General features: G+C 44.2%; 1 protein-coding gene across 6 annotated transcripts in view; it reads left to right on the top strand.

Moving 5' to 3' along the window:
• REPS1 (RALBP1 associated Eps domain containing 1) overlaps positions 1–17111 on the top strand; it is a 133130-nt gene that overhangs the window by 66217 nt on the left and 49802 nt on the right. For 4 of the 6 annotated variants that reach the window (XM_077289247.1, XM_077289248.1, XM_077289246.1 and 1 more), the window contains 3 exons: positions 2104–2258; positions 6461–6579; positions 14551–14631. In XM_077289247.1, the coding sequence (XP_077145362.1) occupies positions 2104–2258; positions 6461–6579; positions 14551–14631 (355 nt within the window). The remainder of the gene's footprint in view (positions 1–2103; positions 2259–6460; positions 6580–14550; positions 14632–17111) is intronic. The other 2 variants (XM_077289250.1, XM_077289251.1) reach the window with 1 other exon arrangement.

Raw genomic sequence — 17111 nt, forward strand, 5'->3', positions numbered from 1 at the left:
GTCCACTGCTTCCTCAGGTTCCCCAAGGTCTGGAAGCGGTCCTTCTCCACAATCTTCCTCAGGGTCCGGTCACCTCTTCTCGTTGTACAGCGTTTTCTGCCACATTGTTTCCTTCCAACAGACTTACCATTGAGGTGCCTTGATACAGCACTCTGGGAACAGCCTATTTGTTGAGAAATTTCTTTCTGGGTCTTACCTTCTTGCTTGAGGGTGTCAATGATGGCCTTCTTGACATCTGTCAGGTCGCTAGTCTTACCCATGATGGGGGTTTTGAGTAATGAACCAGGCAGGGAGTTTTTAAAAGCCTCAGGTATCTTTTGCATGTGTTTAGAGTTAATTAGTTGATTCAGAAGATTAGGGTAATAGGTCGTTTAGAGAACCTTTTCTTGATATGCTAATTTATTGAGACAGGTTTTTTGGGTTATCAGGAGTTGTATGCCAAAATCATCAGTATTAAAACAATAAAAGACCTGACAAATTTCAGTTGGTGGATAATGAATCTATAATATATGAAAGTTTAATTGTAATCATTACATTATGGTAAATAATGAAATTTAACACTATATGCTAATTTTTTGAGAAGGACCTGTATATGGATTCTAGACTCCCGATTCTTTAGAATCGGGCTGCCATCTAGTAATAATAATAAACATCATTCTATAATGCTGTATATCGGCCACCCAACCCGACCTGTAAGAAGAAAATAACTTTTATTATACTCACCTGCGGGGCGATCAGGCATCATTCACAGTCTACTTGACACCGTGATCCTGCGCAGGCGTATCTGCCCTGTTGAGGGAATAGTGAAGTACTGCAGTGTGTAGGCAGCGGGAAAGGTCAGAGAGGCCCAGTGCCTGTGCACTGCAGGAATTTGCTCTGCCCTCAACAGGGCAGATAAGTACGTCTGCCCAGGAGCGCGATTCCAGGGAGCCTGTGTGGATGATGCAGGGACGTGTGATCCATTCGAACCAAGGAGGAGGATGGCGATCGTAAGAAGATGGGAGGTCCAGGATCAAGATGAGCAACACCCCTTGGAGCGACACCCCTTGGACCTGATCGCCCCGCAGGTGAGTATAATAAAAGTTATTTTCTTCTTACAGGTCGGGTTGGGTGGCCGATATACAGCATTATAGAATGATGTTTATTATTATTACTAGATGGCAGCCCGATTCTAAAGAATCGGGAGTCTAGAATCCATATACAGGTCCTTCTCAAAAAATTAGCATATAGTGTTAAATTTCATTATTTACCATAATGTAATGATTACAATTAAACTTTCATATATTATAGATTCATTATCCACCAACTGAAATTTGTCAGGTCTTTTATTGTTTTAATACTGATGATTTTGGCATACAACTCCTGAGCATTACAGAATGATGTATATCCACCCTGAAAGTTGATGGCCGTAACTCATATCATCATATCATATAACGGGTTCCTTTGAATCTTTTATTTGGAGATATTTATATGCTCGTTTGTGTATATACAGTGCTTAGCATAAATGAGTACATCCCCTTTGAAAAGTAAGATTTTAATCAATCGGTCACTGAAAACTAGAACAATTTCCAAAATTTTGACAAGCACACATCTTTTGCATTTTTGAAGTAAGACAGAGTGAAAGTGATTTAATGACCAATTATGTCTCCTGATCGAACAATCTTGTCTCCAATTGATCCCCTATGGGGACTTCTGAAAAGACCAGTGGAGCATCACATTATCCAGGCTGTAAAGGAGGTTGTTCCTGCAGAACAGAAAAAGATCGCTTCTGCAATATGTCGCCAACTTGTTCATGCTATGCCTAAAACACTGGGTGCTGTCCTTAAGAATCATGGAGGTCATACAAAATACTGTATGTAGTTATTGATGCAGAAATGAATACACTCCATCACCAACTAATTTGAATAAAACTGACGATTTTATAATGAGTTATATTATTATCCGTTCATGTTATGCATTAGTGTTCTATGAAACTCTGTTGTCAAAATTTCTGAAATTGTTTTTGTATTACGTGAGATATTGATTAAAATGTGACACTTCAATGGGGTGTACTAAATTGTTCTAAGCAGTGTGTTGTGTGCTTATAATATTTTCTCATTGTAGGGAGCTCTCAGATTTTGATAAGGATGGAGCGTTGACGTTGGATGAATTCTGTGCTGCTTTTCATCTTGTAGTTGCTCGAAAAAATGGATATGATTTGCCTGAAAAACTACCTGAAAGCTTAATGCCTAAGCTCATAGACTTGGATGATACTGCAGGTACTTCTTAGCTTATGGCCTTTAAAAAAAGACATGTTTAAGACCCTGTTCATTATGTTTGCTTTTTATTTTTTGCTTGCGTGTTTGTTTTTATTGTTGTAATCGCTGTTTTTATTTTTGTACAAAATTTTTCAAAATGCCAGAGGTATTTTATGAAATTTTCACAAAATATAAAACGGTCTGTTTTTACCTTTTCACACAAACTTTTAGGATTAAAAGGTTATAAAGACAAATTTAGAAAATCAATATGTACTTTTTAGAAAGTTACAATTGATGAATCGGCTGGAAACTCCAAACATATGCCATCATGGCAAACGTAAAAATTAGAGAAAAAAAAACTGTCAACACACAGATTCCCTTTTAAGCCCTTAACGACTGCCGATACGCCTTTTAACGGCTGTAGTTAAGGGTACTTAAACCACAGCATATGGAAAAAGTGTATAGCGCCCCCCAGAGTGGGATTTTCTCCAGGGTCTCTGCTGCTGGGGGTAGCCGAGACCCCAGAGAACATGATTCTGGTCTGTTTTTACAGACCCCCGGGTTGCAATCGCCGGTAATTTACCGTTTACCGGCAGCCGCAAAAAAAATCAGAGGAGAGAGTAATAGGGTCCCCGATTACTTACTGGTGTCCGTGGGTCCTCCCACTTCCTCCCCCCATTGGCGCCTCCATCTTTACCTGGAAAAAATGGCGGGCGCATGCTCCCCCCGAGATCTGCCGGCGGTACTCAACAGATCTCGGGGTCTCGGCTGCCGGGGATAGCCGAGACCCCAAAGAACTGACCCGGTTTTGTGATCGCCGCTACTAACCGTGTAGCGGTGGCCGCAAAAAAACAGAAAGTCCGATGTGCCATTTAATTTCTCTCTGATGTGATCGCACAACAGAGGAGAGAGAAATACGGTCCCCAATCGCCCCCCCCCCTATACTTACCAGTGTCTCCCGCTGCTCCTCGGCCCTCCTGCTTCCTCCGGTGGGCGCTGCCATCTTTATCAGGAAAAAAATGGCGGGCGCGGTGCGCCCGCCGAGATCTACCCGCAGGCACCCGGCAACAATAGGATGATTTTTCCTATTGGTTCATTTTCGTCACTGTGATAAACCTTATCACAGTGATCAAAATAAAAAATAGTAAATAACCCACCCTTTATCACCCCCTTAGTTAGGGAAAAATAATAAAACAAAGAAAATGTGTTTATTTCCATTATCCCATTAGGGTTAGGGTTCGGGCTAAAATTAGGGTTAGGGTTGAGACTAAAGTTAGGGTTGGGGCTAATAATGGGGTTAAGGCTAAAATTAGGGTTAGGGTTGGGGCTAGAGTTGGGGCTAAAATAAGGGTTAGGGTAAGGCTTCTTTTACACTTACCGTGGTTTTGCTTCCCATTTTTGCAGTCCCAAAAGACTTCTATGGGGCCGCAATAATTCTACGGAACGCCGTATGGCCGTGAGGGCCGTATTTACGGCTGTGAAAAAATATCGAGCCTGCTCGATATTGTTCAGGGCTAACGGACACGGCCCCCATTGAAATTCAGTGGTGCCGCAAAAACAACGGAAGCTTGTTTTTGCGGTGTACCGTGACTTCTGGTTTTGCGGACCGCTTTTTTTTTTTCCAATACTTTTGCCATAGTATTGTGAACCCGAAAAACTGCAATCCGCAAGCTCTTTGCGGTCCATTATTGCGGCAGACCGTGAAAATTGTGGCAATACGGGCCGCAAAAAACCCGGTAAGTGTAAAAGAAGCCTTAGGTTTGGGAATAGGGTTAGGCTTGGGGTTAGGGTTAGGTTTGGGATTAGGGTTAGGTTTGGGATTAGGGTTATGGGTGTGTTGGGATGAGGGTTAGGTTTGTAGTTAGGGTTGGGATTAGGGTTATGGTAAGGGTTGGGATTAGGGTTAGTGGTTTGTTGGGGTTAGGGTAGGAGTTAGAATTGGGGGTTTCCACTGTTTAGGTACATCAGGGGGTCTCCAAACGCAACATGGCTCCACCATTGATTCCAGCCAATTTTGCATAGAAAAAGTGAAATGGTGCTCCCTCCCTTCCGAGCTCTGCAGTGCACCCAAACAGTGGTTTAACCCCACATATGGGGATTCAGCGTACTCAGGACTAATTGGACAATGACTTTTGGGGTCCAGTTTCTCCAGCTACCCTTGGGAAAATAAAAAAAACTGGGGCTAAAAAATCATTTTTGTGGAAAAAATTATTTTTTATTTTGACGGTCTTCGTTATAAACTTCTGTGAAGCACTTGTATGGTGAGCGCTTTGAACCCCCATCTAGATAAGTTCCTTATGGGGTCTAGTTTACAAAATGGGGTTATTTGTGGGGGGTTTCCACTGTTTAGGCACATCAGGGGCTCTCCAAACGTGACATGGCGTCCCATCTCAATTCCAGCCAATTCTGAGTTGAAAGTCAAACTGCACTCCTTCTCTTCCAAGCCCTGCCGTGCGGCCAGTGGTTTACCCCCACATATGGGGTATTGGCGTATTCAGGAGAAATTGCACAACAAATTTTGTTGTTCATTTTCTCTTTTTACACTTGAAAATAAAAAAAAAAAATTGGTTCTGAAGTAAAATGTTTGTAAAGGAAATAAAATTAAAAAGTTAAATGTTAATTTTTTCCTTCCACATTGCTTCACTTCCTGTGAAGCGCGTAAAAGGTTAATACAATTATTTTATGAAAATGACAGCAAGCTGCTCAGTAAGTCAGACATTGCTGGAATCGGGGTTTGTGCCCTACATTATGATGCTCCCATATGTCATAGCAACAGCATGATGACAAATTACCTTTCAAAAAGGTGTAAATTAAAAGACTAAGACACAAATGAATAACAAACAAAAAGTAGACAAAAAAGGCACTGAACAGAAAATAAGGGGTCTGCATGTTTGTCCAGTTTCATCTTGTTTTAACCCCTTAATGACCAACCCAAATTTTATTATTCTGACCAGTGTCACTTTATGTGGTAATAACTCTGGAACACTGCAACGTATCATAGTGATTCTGAGACTTTTTTGATGACATATTGTATTTTATGATGGTGGTAAAATTTCTTCTATATAAATTGCGCTTAACTATTTAAAAAAACACCAAACAAAACACAAATTTGGCAAAAATGTTGAAAATATTGCAATTTTCAAACTTTAAATTTTTGTCCCCTTAAGCCAGAGTTATGTCACGCAAAATAGTTAAATAACATTTCCCACATGTCTAACTTCCCCCTTTTTTTGGGGGGGGGGCGGGGACAGGAAGTTAGAAGGGTTAAAAGTTGATGTTCAAGAAGTTTATTTAACCCTTCAGGTGCTACACGAAAGCTGAAGCAATGTAGAAGGTAAAAATGAACATTTAAATTTTTTTCACAAAAGATTTACTTTAGACCCAAACATTTTTTTGTTTTCACACGGGTAAAAGGAGATAATAGACCACAAAATTTGTTGTGCAATTTCTCCCGAGCACATCGATACCCCGTATGTGGTGGAATACCACTGTTTGGGCGCATGGCAGGGCTCAGAAAAGGACTGGATCTGCGATACTCCGTGCATACCCGAGTGCCCAATGCAAACTAGAGTAGCCAGCACTTGCGCCCAACACTAACCGTCATATAGTCATAATTTTTTTTTTTCTCCAGAAGTAGAAAAAAAACAAATTCTAAATGCAACCCCAACCCTAGCTGCAAAGAATGGAAAAATTACATTTTTTTATTATTATTATTTTATCATTTTTATCTAACGAAGGGGGGTGACAAAGGGGATTTGATTTACTATGTTTATTTTGATAACTCTGATAGGGGTCTATCACAGTGATCGAAAGGAACCAATAAGGAAAAATTCCATATTGTTGCCAGATACCAGCCGGCAGATCTCAGCAGGTGCGCATGTGCCTGACATTTTTTTTCCATGAAGATGACGCAGAGGGCCGGAGGAGGAGGTATAGGGGAGTGCTCGGGGGACCCCATTTCTCTTTTCTGATATGTTAAATCATATCAGAGGAGAGAGAAATTAATTTAAAATCAGTTGTTTTTTTTTCTCTTTTTTTTTTTTTTTGTGATAACGGTTATTCGGTAAATAACGGCGATCACGTGACTGGGGACTGGAAAAAAAGGCACTGATCATGTTTTCCAGTGTCTCAGCAAGAGATTTCAATTTGTTCTGTTTTCTAATAAATCACTTATGGAAGCTTATGCTTTTTTTATTTGTGTATTGTATTTATTTTTTTCTTAGCTGGAGAACAATCTGGTGAGGTAGGATTTTCAAGTTCTCCTGCTGACCCCCCTCCAAGTAAATCGCCCTCTATGCCATCTTTGAATCAGACATGGCCAGAGATGAACCAAAGTAGTGAGGTAAGGATATGCATCAGACATGGCTCTTGTATTGTATTGCTTCTCCTTTCTTGTAATTTCACAAAACAAACCTACATTCATACAGATTTATTCCAAATTGTACAGTGTAGAGAAGCTGCCAGGAGGAGTTAGTCATTTCCTCCTGGCAGCCGGGCTTTCAGTGCGGCGGCCACATCAGTTCAGAATGCTATTAACCTGCAGATTAACCCCATATCTTCAGGTTAATAGCGTTTTTCATGACCAGCTCCCTTTAACAAAATTCCCCTTTCACAAAATCTGCAGTGTTAATTGACTGTGGATTTGAAGTCTGCAGTGATCATTATGCTATGGAATTCACCCCTTTCTATGCACAGTGTACTGTCACTACATGAAGATCGTGCAGGTCAGACCCCCAAACCATCTGATATTGATTACTTATCCCAAGGATGGGACATTAGTATCCTTCCAGAAATTCCTCTAATAAATGATCCTAAAATGCAGGACTCTCATTTAACTCTTTCCAAGAATGCCCACGGTCTTATTTTAGTGGCAGTACAGATCCCAAGTGTAAAGTGATTATCTTTTTAAGGTTGCTCCATTAATGCTCCAACAGAAGCTCTCCAGCTGATTGCGGGACCCTTAGAGAAGATGGAAGTTATCACTGCTTCTGTCTTATTTTTCATCTGCTATACAGCTGTCAAATAACGCTGATTAGTTAATAGAAGCGTCCTATTCGGTTTCTATTCTATTGGGCCCTTTGATCACATGGTCGCCGGTAGTCTGCCGGCATAGCAGAGCCAGATCCGTTTTGCAGGGAGTTGTTAGTGTGAAGGCTGCTTTACCAGTGACTGGGGCTCCTATGGATGTCCAGTATTTATTCTGCTCACTAATATAGCACCATCATATTCCTCAATTACAGACCTCACTGTCCCCATTGGGGCTCACACTCTAAATCCCCCATCACTGTCCCCATGGAGTGTGGAAGGAAACCCGCGCAAACACGGGGAGAATATAAAAACTCATTACAGATGCTGTCCCTGGTGGGATTTAAACCCAGGACCCCAGCGCTGCAGTGCTAAACAGTGATCAGTTATATTGAATTAAAAAAAAAAAAAAAAACTTTCTCTATCGCCTCTCATTGGGGGACACAGGAACCATGGGTGTATGCTGATGCCACTAGGAGGCTGACACTATGCAAATAAAAGTTAGCTCCTCCTCTGCAGTATACACCCTACCGACAGGAAGTAGGATATTCAGTTTAGCTTGGTGTCAGTAGGAGGTGGACACGGGTCTTTCATTAGACCCTTATCTACTTCAATGTGCGTCATCCCTTTTCAGATTTTCCGGAGGGATACAGGGTGAACAGTCACACCTGTAAGCCCACATTATGGACTATGAGTACGGCATGTACTGCCACCCCGTATCCTCATAGATTCCACAGCAGGACCAAGATCCTAGCACACAAGCGTGCTCAGAAGTCCGGTCCTAGCTCCGTCCCCCACCCACTCGCCCACCAGAGCCTGTCGGTTGGAGGAGACGAGGATGTCCATCAGCTCCCTGGACGTCTGATATTTTCCCCGGATTGAGGTTAGTAAGGACAGCGTGGGATGTTTTAGGTGAGTATTCCACATACCCTACCCTCAAAGTACCTCTGAGTCCCTCCTCAGTTCCGGGGTAGTCATTTGGGGGTCCCTTGGGATATTTTTCCAGGCTGCCTTAGCCTCCCTGTCGCGTGGCAGCCGCGCTACTTCCTTCGGCGGCCGCGCAGTTCTCCGGTGCGGTGGCCTTACAGGCGACCGCGCTGCCTTTTTTTCCCCCGGCCGCACTGTGTTCTGACCCGGCGCGGCTGCCGTGTAGCAGCCACGCCGCTTCCCCCTGCGGCCGCACTGTTTCTGTCCCGGCGCGGCAGCCTTACAGGTAGCCGCTCCGCTTTCCTCTTGCGGCCGCACTATTCTTTTCTGACTTCGAGGCAGCCGCGCCGCTTTCTCCTGCGGCCGCACTGTTTTTTGTTCCAGCGCGGCGGGCTTGCAGGCAACCGCGCCGCTTTCTCTGGCCTGGCAGTTCTTCCGGCCGCACTGTGCTTTTTTGACACGGCATCCGCACTTCTCCCACTGCCGCGGCCCTTCCTGGCGGCCGCCGTCCTCAAATTTAGGCCCAGGCTTCTACCGGGGCCTACTTCCCGTGCTGCGACTCCTCCCACTTTCTTTCCCTCGGGCGGACTTTTCTCCCGCCTGACTATCATCGGCGGGCTCCGCCCACCAGCGCCATCCTGGCCTGGCAGTTAGCCCCGCCCACCACTCCCCGTGCAGCCGCAGTTACTTATTTCAGCGCAAGGAACGTTTTTCTTCGCCCATCTTAAGAGCGCGAATTTCTGGCGTCCTCGCATCTCCCCACTGCTGTTCTTCAGGCCTGCAGCAAGTTTCGGACAAGAGGGTGCCCCAAATGTGACTGCCTGTTCTCCTAGGGGCTATCGTTCCTGAGGAGCATCTTCCACTTCCATCTGGAAACCGCAGCGTCTGCCATGAGTAGCTCTGCACCACAGATTGACACTCTCCCCTGCCCCCCTGTCCCCTTACCTTCTGACACTTTCCTCAGGGGCCCGTTCGGTCTAAATTTAGGCGAGGTTGCTCCCGGCCTCCTACTTTTTCCCTACCTCCTATGCCTTAGTGAAACACTTTCTGGTTCGTCTTGTATCAGGCAGGCCTGCAGCAACCCACATTATGCTCACCGCCCAGGACCCAGCCAACGCCCCCCCCCCTCCCCCCGCTGTTCCGCCTGAGAGCAAAGTCCCCACCCCAGGCAGAGCCAGAGAGGAGGCCCAATCAGTAGCGGATCTCACACGGGTGTCCCAGACCCCTGTGTCCCCGACCCCCTGTGTCCGTGCTCGATCGGTTGCCCCTGCAGCCTTCCGTAGTAGCCAGCGGGTCGCAAGTTGCTCTGTCCGAGACTTCCAATACAGGCCGCGAAAGATCCAGACTTGAACGCCGGTCTGAGTTCTCTTCTCGGTCCATCTTGTCCCACGGTCCTTCTCTGTGGTCGACTTCCCCCTGGTCCTCTCCCCCCGGAGTCAGGCGAGGCTTTCTCTGATGTGCCTTCGGAGGATAATTTGGGGCCGGATTCGAACCAAATCGCCTAGCATGAGGGATATGGTTCAAAGCCTCATTGGAGCGACCAATCAGACCTGTGGCATCAAAGATTCCTCTACGGAACCCGCAGATCAGGCTGTTTCGCTTAGACGGTCTAAACTACCTCCCAAGGTATTCGCTCCTCTTCCTGAATTCGAGGAGCTTCTGGCCAGAGAAAGAGAATTCAACCAGACGTTTTCAAAGAGGCAAGTGTCTTGGAGTCTCATCTCTTTCCTCCGGATCTCATCGCCAACTTTAATGAGAGGCGATAGAGAATGACTTCTTCCTCTGTGGATCCGCCGGCTCATAGACTTGCCACCAACACAGTCCTCACGCTGTCCAGTGGGGCGTTTCTGAAAGATTCCATCGATGGGATCATGGAATCCTTTGCAAAGTCGGCTTTCGAAGCTGCCGCATCTTCCCTATGCCCGGCCTTTGCTTCCACTTGGGTTTCGAAGTCTGTATCCGAATGGGCTAAACAATTCCGTTGGGGCATTCAAGCCGGAGCTCCACCAGATCGGCTGGCGGAACTTGCCACCCAGATTGCTCACGCCAGGGAATATTTGGTTCCCCTTTCCTGGACGCAGCGTCTTCTACCGCTCAGGCTCCCAGTAATGTTGTTGCCAGCCGTCTCACCGTTTGGCTCATGATCTGGCAGGCGGATTTGTCATCATAGAAGTCCCTTACCAGGCTGCCTTTTCAAGGATCACGTCTTTTCGGTTCCAAGCTGGACCAAATTATTAACGACGCCACCGGCCGCACCAGTTCCCTTCTCCAGACCTCTCCTACCTCCTCCTAGGCGGCAACTTCGGTCTTTTCGGCCTTTTTCGTCATTTCGTGGCATCAGATTCCTTTTCCACAACAGCAGAGGCCACAGGCACGTTAAGAGAAGAAGGTATTCTTCGGATTCACTCCTTCCTGGTGTTCCCGCTACTCCTAGGGTAGATCTTCCAGGTCTAGGACTGGAAGATCCACCTAGGGATAAAGGTTCACTCTACCCGGGCAGTCGGCGCTTCCTGGGCGGTACGCCACAGGGCTTCCGCCCTACGGCTTTGCAAAGCGGCAACCTGGTCTTCCATCCACACGTTCGTCAGATCTTGCAAGGTCTGTACCTATGCTTCAGCGGGCGCCAGCCTGGGCAGAAGGATCCTGCAGGCGGCAGTGGTGAGTCCTCTGACCTGATGGAAGTCTGTTTTTCCCACCCCAGGGACTGCTTTGGGACGTCCCATGGTTCCTGTGTCCCCCAATGAGAGGCGATAGAGAAAACAACAGGATTTATGGTTGCTTACCATAAAATCTGTTTCTCGGAGCCTTCATTGGGGGACACAGTACCCTCCCAAGTTGGACAACTCAGTTTATTGTGTTATACTGTTAACGTACTCTTTGAGTGTTTGAAACTGTTAAACTGCAAAGCGCTGCGGAATTTGTTGGTGCTTTATAAATAAATATTATTATTATAATATTCTTTCTCTTTTACACGTTGCTTCTCCTACTGCTTTCTCACTAACTCAATATCCTACTTCCTGTCGGTAGGGTGTATACTGCAGAGGAGGAGCTAACTTTTTATTTGCATAGTGTCAGCCTCCTAGTGGCATCAGCATACACCCATGGTTCCTGTGTCCCCCAATGAAGGCTCCGAGAAACAGATTTTACGGTAAGCAACCAAAAATCCTGTTTTCCCATTGATCCTTTATGACCTCTTTAGGTGGGTGGGTATTGTTGTGTAACAAAAAAATATAAAATCTAAGGATCTTACCAAGATCTTCAGTTATGCTGTTCCCCCTTCATTAGATCCGAGTTCTAGGGACGAGTCCACACACTGATCAATTACTCATATTCCTGCTAGAACCACGACCACAGTGTGTGAACTTGCCCTTAGCTACAAATTATTTAGATGTGTCTGTTATTTTACCTACAATACAGAGTTCCAGATGATCGGTGCAATTTACCTCTCCCAAATAAGATACACCACACTGTGAAAAGAAAAAAGGGAAATGCCGCTTCCAATGAGCAGGTGTACGGTTTCATAGTAATGTGATACATTTCCGAGACCCTCCATGATAATCCTGTAATATAGAAAATGTATATATACAGTACAGACCAAAAGTTTGGACGCACCTTCTCATTTAAAGATTCTTATATTATAGGTTCTTCAAAGTAGCCACCTTTTCCTTTGATGACTGCTTTGCACACTCTTGGCATTCTCTTGATGAGCTTCAAGAGGTAGTCACCGGGAATGGTCTTCCAACAATCTTGAAGGAATTCCCAGAGATGCTTAGCACTTGTTGGCCCTTTTGCCTTCACTCTGCAGCCAGGGTTCAGGTCTGGTTACTGTGGAGGCCAGGTCATCTGGCGTAGCACCCCATCACTCTCCTTTTTGATCAAATAGCCCTTACACAGCCTGGAGGTGTGTTTGGATTCCTTGTCCTGTTGAAAAATAAATGATGGTCCAACTAAAGGCAAACCGGATGGAATAGCATGCCGCTGCAAGATGCTGTGGTAGCCATGCTGGTTCAGTATGCCTTCAATTTTGAATAAATCCCCAACAGTGTCACCAGCAAAGCACCCCCACACCATCACACCTCCTCCTCCATGCTTCACGGTGGGAACCAGGCATGTAGAGCCCATCCGTTCACCTTTTCTGTGTCGCACAAAGACACGGTGGTTGGAACCAAAGATCTAAAATTTGGACTCATCAGACCAAAGCACAGATTTCCACTGGTCTAATGTCCATTCCTTGTGCTCTTTAGCCCAAACAAGTCTCTTCTGCTTGTTGCCTGTCCTTAGCAGTGGTTTCCTAGCAGCTATTTTACCATGAAGGCCTGCTGCACAAAGTCTCCTCTTAACAGTTGTTGTAGAGATGTGTCTGCTGCTAGAACTCTGTGTGGCATTGACCTGGTCTCTAATCTGAGCTGCTGTTATCCTGCGATTTCTGAGGCTGGTGACTCGGATAAACTTATCCTCAGAAGCAGAGGTGACTCTTGGTCTTCCTTTCCTGGGGCGGTCCTCATGAGAGCCAGTTTCTTTGTAGCGCTTGATGGTTTTTGTCACTGCACTTGGGGACACTTTCAAAGTTTTCCCAATTTTTTGGACTGACTGACCTTCATTTCTTAAAGTAATGATGGCCTCTCGATTTTCTTTACTTAGCTGCTTTTTTCTTTCCACAATACAAATTCTATTCTATTCTAGTCTATTCAGTAGGACTATCAGCTGTGTATCCACCAGACTTCTGCACAACACAACTGATGGTCCCAACCCCATTTATAAGGCAAGAAATCCCACTTATTAAACCTGACAGGGCACACCTGTGAAGTGAAAACCATTCCCGGTGACTACCTCTTGAAGCTCATCAAGAGAATGCCAAGAGTGTGCAAAGCAGTCATCAAAGCAAAAGGTGGCTACGTTGAAGAACCTAGAATATAAGACATATTTTCAGCTGTTTCACACTTTTTTGTTAAGTATATAATTCCACATGTGTTAATTCATAGTTTTGATGCCTTCAATGTGAATGCACAATTTTCATAGTCATGAAAATACAAAAACATCTTTAAATGAGAAGGTGTGTCCAAACTTTTGGTCTGTACTGTTTGTGTAGTAATTCTGTTTGATAAAGAACTCTTGCAAAGTGTTATTGATTCCTATTCCTGGCTGTTATGACCCCATATCAGATGTAAAAGAACGATCCCACCTAACCGTACGAGAACTATATATGTGCCATGGTTACTGCAGTCCCTGGTGTGCTTGTGCTCTGTACTCCTAATGACTCTGTGCTAGGTGATTGTGCATGCTTTCCCACTCATTCAATAAATAATGAAATATGTGACCTGTCCCCTAGCGGGTCAGCCTTCCTCCCAAACACATCTCTTCCGTTCCCAAACTCACACGCTTATCATACACTGCTGAATAAAGGAGCTGCCAACCTTTGGGGCACTTTTTTTTTTTTTTTTTTTTAGTTAAATGCATGTATTTTTGGCTAAAAACAATTGTTTAAATGGATTACACTTTGCACTCCTTGCCGTTTTTACACTGGATAATGCTGGTTGCACAGTGGGTTAGCCGAGAATCCCCCAGTGAGGTCGTTTGCTGGTCCAATGGGAGAGTTTCTAACACTTTTATCTTTTTCTGACCTCTCCGCTGATTTCTTGCGTCAAAGTGGAGTGTGCAGGGAAACCAAGAACCTGCAAAAGTTTGAATGAAACCGAATTGCAAGCTGATTTTTAGCCACAAATGCATGCATAGAAATAAAATCTGTTGCCTCAAGTAATGGATAACGTAAAGTGTTATTGTGGCTATTGCACACTGGCAGATCCTGGGAATTGTGCTGGCCATAGTGTCTCCTCACATAATGGCAGGCCCACCATCCTCATGTCACGTACCTGTTTTCTGACCAGCATGTTTCATTATTTTTGTAGATGTGGTTGGTTTGCTTTGTAAGTGCTCTGATCATATCATCCTATGTATTGCATGATACATAACCCTCTCCTGGCCAGAGGCCAGTCTTTCCGCTATTCTTCTGCACAACTGTGTGGGGAAGAAAGCCCAGTTCACATATCGTTCTACGTGTCCTCATGTTATTGCACATTCTTATTAACCTGTCCCATTAATCAGTGTGATATCGATCAGTTTAATCCTTGCAGAATGGATTGCACAGACTGGTATCTTATGCCAATTACTAAACTATAAGAATCCAATGATTGCTTCTGAAGCTCCAAGTGCGGGGGATAGTGTATGATCTGTATGTGTTCTCCCACGCTACCTGTAGAATTGGCACAGAGCTAGCAGTGGAAGCCATGAATGAGGGTTTGTTTCTGCTCCGATCTTTCCTCTCCTCTTATCATGCTGACTTGTGTCTCCTCTGTCTGTTCAGCAGTGGGAGACATTTAGCGAACGCTCTTCAAGCTCACAAACTCTGACCCAATTTGATTCTAACATTGCACCAGCTGATCCTGTAAGTCAATCACATAGCTCGCTTGTTTGATATTAATCAATGTATTAACACGAATTTCAGTACAGTGGAGCTCTGCAATTCTTTTTTTTTTTTTTTTTTTATTGCATGATTCAATGCTTCTAATGGTGGATAGGCCTGATCTGTAGAAAAAGCTTTTATTTTCTCATTTCTGCTATGATGGGAGCAGTATAGGCTTCTGTGACATTAGACCTGTGTTATTCCTGAGTTAAATGGAAGATGAACAGTAAATGTTTTTAGATGGTATTATTTTCCTAATGTCCGATATGTCCATATAATCAGTCAATATAAACAGTAATCCTAGTGTGACTTCTTTCTTTGACTAGTTTCAGTTTTATCAGTGCATTTTGCTTATGGGTTCTAACATATTCCTGCACATCTCTTATCACAAATCGAATGTGCAGACTCATTACCCCCCACAGGCATATGTGACTGAACTGCACATTTCCTATATGATCTAGGTTTTCACCCTATATAGACCAGTATGTGTACACGTGTCTATAGAGGGAAATTCTATACCCAAGTAGTACGCATAAACTACACCTGTATGCAACGCTTCCAAACAGTCACAGTACTAACTGCTGGAGAACGCCTTTACAGCTTCATATTCATGTTTTATTTCATCCTATGGAGAAAAATCTTTACATTTGTCATTTCTTTTTTTTTTTTTCCCCAATATGTTTTATGGGGTTTTTTTAGGGGTTTTTTTTTTTACCCCTCTCCTTTCACCTACAACTGCAGTGTGCTATTAAAAAAAAAAAAAAAAAAAAAAGTCACCTATAGATCCTCCATTCTGCTGACCATGTCCCCCACTTGCCTCCTCTTGTTCTCTTCTGGGCACTGATTGCCAAACAATACCTGAAGAGAAGGAGATGAGGACAGGAGAGGGGAACCCAGCCACTGCTCATCTATCTACTTACCACTGCAGTCAGTCAGTGACTTAGGGAGGAGTCTAGTGGGGTCCCCACCAGCAAGACTGAGGAGTGGCGGGGGATCAATAGATGACTGCTTTTTTTTTTTTTTCCCCCATTTTTACAAATATATTTTTGCCTCTCTGTTGTAGACACATTAGCAATCAAAGTATTTGACACATAAGGAGTTAACGTGTGTTACCAGACAGTGTTCACTGGGAATGTGTACTTTGTGTACCTATATATTATACTGACCTATTATAAGCAGGCGGAAAAACACTGGAGAAAGAACATGCCCCCACAGTAGCTTAAACAGGTCTCTCAGCGTATGAGATGTAATCGCACTGTCTACTGTGCTCAAGCTCCACAGTGAGATCATGCTGTCATTACATGACGTAGAGCAGTGTTCCCCAACTCTGGTCCTTGAGAGCCACCAACAGGTCATGTTTTCAGGATTTCCTTAGTATTTCACAGGTGATTGAATGCTTTCCTGTCCAGGTGATGCAATTATCACCTGTGCAATAGTAAGGATATCCTGAAAACATGACCTGTTGGTGGCTCTGGAGGACCGGAGTTGGGAAGCACTGTCGTAGAGGAACAGGGGCTACTCCTTCATGAAACATCATGATACGATATGCTGTATTCTCGCCGCAGAGCCATTTACAATTTGAGCACAACAGACATAAGTGTAATTATTGACACCTCTCTAGACAAGTCATGTATGAGACGAGTAACAGTATAGCAGAGGTCACCTTGCTATGGGAGTATGAGCGGATTGAGATGTTTGTGATGTGGCCCAGCTAATCTCGGCTGTGCTGCCCTCCCAGCCAGTGCTTTCTCCGCATGCAGGAGGGTTACACCAGGAAAGCTGGGCTGCCATAAGTTTCATATGCTGAGAAACCTCTTTGAAGCCATGCTGAGTGCGTGATCTTTTTCTCCAATGTTGCCGCTTGGTTATAACTGGCCAGCATTATGCAGGCAGAAGTAATGCCTCCAGGGAAAATTCTATTACATGCTTTAAACATGACATTTTTTTTTTTTTACTTATTAACTTTGATTGCTAGTTATCTCCAGAAAAAAAATATATAATTTATTCAGCTCTGCAGCTGCTATTACATTAGTGTGTCCAGTTAAACATGAAAATTTGGTGTTATGTCCTCTTAAACACAAAAGCCTGATTTAAACAATGGGTAATTTTCTGATGTCACATTCCCTTTAGCTCTTCAGAATGATTGTTGTCCATGTATACAAGCATATCCTTCACTCAGAAGGAGCTTCCTCTCTTGACTACAGCAGAATAACCTTGAGAATGTTGTATTCTGTCTAACTGGCCATTATGCAGAGTACACCATTTAGTTCATTATGCCTGCCCTGAACCAAAACTGTTTCTGCTGTGTGTCTGTGACATTTCAGCTGGGACATACAGTATATTTCTCCTGCCAGCCCTAATTAGTTGCATCCTCCAAGCTTTTAGGGCGAATTCAGACGTCTGTACAAATCAATCCGAGATTTTTAGAGACATCTAAATGAACCCACAAGCTTGGAGGAAGC

The sequence above is a fragment of the Ranitomeya variabilis genome, chromosome 2 (assembly GCF_051348905.1).
Source record: "Ranitomeya variabilis isolate aRanVar5 chromosome 2, aRanVar5.hap1, whole genome shotgun sequence".
NCBI classification, from domain to species: domain Eukaryota; kingdom Metazoa; phylum Chordata; class Amphibia; order Anura; family Dendrobatidae; genus Ranitomeya; species Ranitomeya variabilis.